This window comes from Papaver somniferum, chromosome 10 (assembly GCF_003573695.1).
Source record: "Papaver somniferum cultivar HN1 chromosome 10, ASM357369v1, whole genome shotgun sequence".
Lineage (NCBI taxonomy): Eukaryota > Viridiplantae > Streptophyta > Magnoliopsida > Ranunculales > Papaveraceae > Papaver > Papaver somniferum.
This window is the reverse complement of record NC_039367.1, coordinates 62,635,967-62,642,607: the sequence shown is the minus strand read 5'-3', so window position 1 is coordinate 62,642,607 and position 6,641 is coordinate 62,635,967. Positions and strand designations below refer to the sequence as shown.

The 6,641-nt window shown below is 35.1% G+C and overlaps 1 protein-coding gene across 1 annotated transcript; it reads right to left on the bottom strand.

Annotated features, from left to right (window-relative positions):
• Positions 1 to 2,553: 2,553 nt before the first annotated feature.
• LOC113315715 lies at positions 2,554 to 3,914 on the bottom strand. The gene is made up of 2 exons (XM_026563971.1): positions 3,400 to 3,914; positions 2,554 to 3,298 (listed from the first exon to the last, which is right to left on the bottom strand). The coding sequence occupies exons 1-2, from the start codon at positions 3,912 to 3,914 to the stop codon at positions 2,554 to 2,556; spliced, it is 1,260 nt and encodes a 419-aa protein (XP_026419756.1).
• Positions 3,915 to 6,641: the final 2,727 nt, after the last annotated feature.

Below are 6,641 nucleotides of genomic sequence, written 5' to 3'. Positions count from 1 at the left end.
AACATAAACCGATTGCTCAAGCTATTTTTCCTGTATGTTTTTCAAGGTAGAATCGGGTCACATATGAATATATATAAACCGATTAGTGTCGGTGAAAATTCAAAATTTTAACATGTCTTTAATCGGTTTATGTTGGTCATAAGAAAGACCGATTCCTTGTGGCATTAAAATACAATCGGGTTATACTGACCTTCGAGAAGACCGATTATACCAAATTATTTCACATTTTTACAAAAAAATTGTCGTTAGGGATTTTCTCTATAAATAGAGACCTCACCCCTGGACTCCATTTGCCTCAAAATTGATCATTTTATTCCCCCTCACTCCATATACTCCACAACTACTCATTTCATACCTCCACATATAAGAAATGGCATCATTTGATTCAAACGAAGATTTGGCAATCACCAAAGCGTGGTACGTGGAAACTCGAGTTAGACGTCAGTCCTCCGTAAGGGTGCATTCCGCAACCTTTTGGGCTAGGGTACACAACAAATTTAGCCAAGAGTTTGGAAAATCCTAATGGAAGAAGTGTTCAACAAGTTCATGATAGGCACCTAGTCATCTAAAATGCGATACTTGCTTATTTAGCTATCCAACCTCGGATTTTTAACACTCGCCCCTTCAACTTGTCCATTGAACAATTTGTAAGTATTTTTATGGTTTGTTTTACGTAACCCATGTTGTTTTTTCTTCCAATGAAACACCACTAACAAATGTAAGTTTGTTTTTGTAGCACGAAGTCGTGAAAGCGCGCTACTTGGAGGAAAAGGGGGAAGCATTCACATTTGATGCAAGCTATCACTTCTTGGTAGAAAAAATCCCGGAGGATGACCCAGACTTCATGGATCGTGTATCGTCTTCGAAGGAAGATTAATGGCTTTAGAATTTTTTGTATAGGTTTTGTGGGTAGACCTCTATGTAAACCCTCACGAGACTATAAATCGTCAATTAGGGTCGCCTAGGGGTTTAAAGGCTTGATGCATGTGCTAAATGCATCCTACAATAATAATGGAATGAATGAAAAAAAATCGTATGAAAGGAAACAATCGGTTTATATATGTAATATGTAAAACCCGATTAAGAAAATCGGATTATACATATGGAAACGTTAACCGATTATAGATGTCCTCTGTTAATTTGGAAACAACAATCCAGAATCGGTTTACAAGTGCATGAACGTAAACCGATTCTGAGTACTGTTTACGAAAAAAGTCTAAATGTTTGATGTTTTGAAGAACTCTCTAACATTAGTTAAACTCACATCCAAAACATAATTAACCCCTAATACAATTAATAAATGCTAATCAATCAGGGGTAAAATAGGTACTTGGGTAATTATTTTGATAAGGGGTGGTGTGAAGGTTATTTCTAATGATCTTTTTGTCATCTAGCTATAGGCCTAAATTAAATGTTATAGGCCCCAATTTAGCCAGGTAACAAAACACATAGGATTAAATGAAAAATCTTTTGGCCTTGGTAATAATATTAATAATATGAATATAGTATTTTCAAAATGGGAAATGATATTTAGGTTTTTAATTTGAATCGTTGGATCTATATCACCTAATCTTACGGTTGTGGTCTATGTTGCACGGACACGGATACGGGGACACGTCAAATCTAAAAAAAAAACGGGTTGCGGGGACACGCTATATATATTACTCACATCATTAAAATGAAATATTACTATAATATATACAACAAAATAATTACTCTTATTTTTAAAATATTTGATTACTAATTATATAAAATTAATAATAATGTAATAATGGTTAAGTTTTTCATGAATTATGCTTGATTTGACTAAAACAAGAATAAATTAGCGTCACATTTAGTTTATTTTGACTTTGTAAACCAAAATAAATCATTTATGATGTGTCCGAAAGTGTCCAATTGATGTCTGCAATATGTCCAATATCAATTTTTACGCGACACGTGATGTGGCATGTCCATCGAATGTTGGGAAGTGTCGTAACCGTGTCGTGTCCGTGTCGGTTACGGCATCTTTCCGACACGGTTACGGCATCTTTCATACCATTTAGTTTTCTGCAGAGTGTTTGAGTCATTACCACCAATGAATAACTCTTGTGAATGCTTTGCAAATTTTAATGATTTTGATTGGTTGATTGTTTGGAGTACCATGTAATAGTTACGTATTTAATTGGTTAACAGTTCTCTGCTTTGGCTATTTGTTTGATTAATATTTCTCACTTGGACTCTTTGCTTGGCGGACGCGTATGAGCATATACAGGGAAAAAAAAAAAAGCTTAGTGTTAATTAAGTAGTGGAGGTGTTTAGATATCAATAGGTGGTCAGTACTTTTTTTTTTCTTGAAAGAAAAATAGGAAAGAATTTTATTAAGCACAAAAGCCGACCAAAGACATTACATCACTATTCTTTCATTTTCTAATCTAGACTCGACACACTGGGGGAGCTCAGAACTCCATTTCCTAGTACAATTATTGTTTCTGGCAAACTTAGCAAAAAAATCAGCTACTTGGTTACACTTCCTATTTCTAAAACAAACTTGGACATTCCCTATACACTTAATTAGATGTTGACAATCTCTGATAATATTGGCATCCTCTCTCTTGTAGTAATTTGAGGCCCCTTGACACTTTCCATGACTTCTTTGTTGTCTCCTTCCACTATGACCTGCTGAATCTGCAACTGAACAATCCACTGAAGAGATTTAAGCACTGCCACTGCTTCAGCTTGGGTGACATCTCTGACTCTTTCTACCAGCGTCCAGGCTTCCAACATCCTCCCTGTAAAATCTCTTATGATTAGAGCAATACCAGCAATATTATGATTAGGTAAAATAGAAGCATCAATGTTGATTTTTAATTTTCCTCTAGGAGGGGAACACCATCTATTATAGTCTCTACTAGCTTCATTTCTGCCTATCATGCTTCTGTCAACTTGGATTGTACTTTCTGACTGATTTATGTGGATTTTATTCTCAGTGCAGTAAGTTAAAATCCTGTGTTTTAGGCTTGAGGTGGGATATCTACTGTTATTAAAAATGAGCTCACATCTGGATTTCCAGATGAACCACATAGTAACAGTAATTAGATAAACTGTTGTTTTCCTTCTGAAACAAATATTATTGTTCGAGTTGCTCCAGCTTCTTAGCCATTGTTGTATATCATTGATGCTATCAACTTGTTGGCCAATCTGAGGATCAACAACATTCCAAACATCTCTGGCATAATTGCATTTGAGCAGCATGTGGGTGATATTTTCTTCTTCCTCATTACATCTTTGGCAGTTGATTTGCTGATTTTGATTGTATCTGCCAAGTATTTCATTCACAGGAACTATATCATGAGCCACTTTCCATAAAAAAAGTTGGCATTTATGTGAATCTGCAGATGCCATAAACTCAACCAAAACTTAACTTCCTCCTCTTTGTTAACCAGATTTTGATTTTGCTGACAGAGAATTGCCTTGTATGTGGAGTTAACTGTAAATTGGCCATTTCTAGTTAGAGACCAAACCATTTCATCTTCTTGCTGCATTGAAGGTTTTATGTGACTGATTTTCTCTATCTGATCTTGAGTAAAGTAATGTTGAAGAAGATTCAAATTCCAGCTCTGAGTATGACTATCAATTAACTCATCGACTTTCATATAGTAAGGATATTCCTCATAGTTAGAGAAATTTTGTTGTACTTGAGCTGCAGTGTATCCTTCAATCCAATTATCTCTGAAAGCATAAACTATCTTCCCATTCCCAATCTGCCAAATATGAAATTGTTTCACCCATTTGATTCCAGTGCTTATACTTCTCCAGATATCATTCCCTTTACTTGAAACCTCTTCTTGAAGAATATCTTCATTTTTAAAATGTTTTGCTTTAAGAACTTCCACCCATTTCTTGTTCTTTTCTTGTATCATCCTCCAAGCCATTTTAGTAACCATTGCTTCATTGAAAGCTTGCAGATTCTTAAAACTCAGCCCTCCCCATCTTTTAGGTATATTCACACTCTCCCAAGACTTTAAGAATCCTCATTTTCCTTGTGTTCTATTCCACCAATATCTTCTCTGCATTGCTTCAAGATCATTTATATTCTTCTTGGGTAATATGAAGCAGCTCATCTGAAATTGAGCCATAGAGTTTGTAACAGCTTGGATTTGTGTGCTTCTTCCAGCTTGATTAGTGATGCCAGCCTGCCACTGAATCAGTCTTCTCTGCATTTTCTCCTTTATGCTTTTGAAAGAGTTGGGTTTCTTTCTTTCTATGAACAGATTTATTCCCAAATATTTTTCTTCCAAGGGCATAACATTCATATTCATAGTATTGCAGATTTGTTGCTTTTTTTCCTCCTCAATCCTTCTATTAAAGTGTATGCTTGATTTACTGAGATTCACCATTTGACCAGAGGCTTTGCAGAACTTGTTGATGATGTCCTTAATATTGATCTATATAGTAGAAACGTATTTAATTCATAAGGATAGTTAATGGAAGCAACAGTAATTAGTAATAACTGATAGATAATTTGGTTATAGCATCTCCAATGCTAGGGGTGGAGGTCTTAAAAAGACATGACACTTAGGATTTAACACCTTTCTTGCCAAGAATTTATCTCCAATGCCAAGGTCAAGGTAAAGGTAAATGCATGACATGGATGCCATCTCATAGGAAAGGGTAAAGGAGAAAGTCATATCTTTACCTTCTCCATGACCCAAGGTCTTTTGACAAATCATCAATTCTTTATTAAAAAGTTAATTTTTCTCTAAGTTCTAGGGTAATAATACCTTGACATTGGAGATGGAATTATAGGTTGAAAATATAACTTTCATTTTTTTTGCCACATAGTAATGACCCACAACAAAAAGGTATTAATAGGACCTCCATCTAGGATTACCTTCACCCCTAGCATTGGAGATGCTCTTAATTTTAGCGGTTTTGATAGTTAAATAATAATAATAATTTATTTTCATCTTTGGTAATAATTTTAGAATTAATTTTTAGTTCCATAAAATTGGATTTCATTATTTAATTATAAGGGTATCTAATACTTTGGTATTTTGCAGGTAATAGTGGTATAAAATTGATATTTATGCACTTGTTTATTTTATATATTCCAATCAAAACCCTAGTATCCCAATTATAAAGTAGAGGCCGATCTTTGGATTGGACGGGTTAGGTGCCTCACACCTTCCTATCCCGTATCTTGATTCCCGAACCTTTCTCTGTAAATAAGACCAGTGCTTATTTAGGTTCCAACTCCCTGAGTTGGGTGACGACTTCGTATTAAATATTTCCACGTGATTCTCATCTTGGATATTTAGAGATCTTAACGGATTTCGACGATATCTACAATAGGATTAGAGAACTTCATGCTCAGTTAGAGGAGGCACTAAGAGCCACTGCTGCTCGGGTTCTAGAAGTTTAGACTCTTCGAACCTAGAGGGATACTCTCTTAACGATCATCTCCTAGATTATGATCCAGGAGCAATACCAAAGTGTTTCAAAGAAGAGTTACCTAGACGTAGGTTTGCCTATGGCCTAGATTAACCTAAGTTAAATGGAGTCTCTATCGCTCTGCTCAAAGAGTCAAATATGAAACTTCATACACCTTAAAGTTCATAATACGAAAAGATATATTTTTGAGGTCCTTATACTCATTATGCCTAGCATTGAATGGGATGTGTATTTAACTTATCAATTATAGAATCAATGATGTGTTCTTTTTGGAGCCTAAATTGGCACCCAAAGCGGAATATTTGTCAGGCTATTGGAAAAAAAATAAGAGCCCTGCAGTTAAAGAGATTTGGAAAGTTGTTGCTTTCATTACTATGAGAGAACTGTGGTACATGAGAAACAGATGTGTATTTGAGGGAGGTACTTGTTGTGCAGACACTGTAAAGAAGAGAATAGTTAAACTTATTGAAGAAAGCCAAGTAAGAACTAAAGCTCCAATGTGGAATACTTCATTTGATCTACAGGTGCTGAAATTCTTTGGACACAAGTGTAGACAGGCTAAAAATGTGAGGATTAAAGAAGTCTTCTTTATACTGCCAAAACCAATCCAGATTCTATTATGCTGTGATGGATCATCTAGAGGGAATCCTGGGATGTCAGGGTATGGATTCATTGGAAGAAGAAGTTCAGGTGAATTCTTGGTTGTAGTTTCAGGTGGGTTGGGTATTTCAACCAATTATTATGCAGAAGTCCTTGCAGTTATAAATGCTGGTGAATGGGCAGCAAGCCAAGGCTTTCTTTATTTATGTTTTAGAACTGATTCAAATTCAGTGATCTCTTCATTCAAATCCAAGAAAATCCCATGGATTGTATTGGGAAGATGGCAAAAGATATGTTCCAGTATTATTTCTTGGGAATTCACTCATAGCTATAGAGAAGTAAATCACTCTGCAGATAAACTTGCTAAGAAAGGATCTAGCCTTGGCAGAGGAGAAAAGATCATCTTTGATACTAAACCTACTTTCTTAGGTGCTCTGGAAAATCCAGACCAAATTTACTTTAGTAACTACTAGGATTCAAACAATGTATTCTATTCTATCTTTCTGTTTTTTAGATTTTTGAGTTTGTTCCATGTGAACTTTTTTGTAAACAACTTTTTGTGATTAATAAAAGTTATTGTTGAGCAAAAAAAAAAAAAAAAACAACGA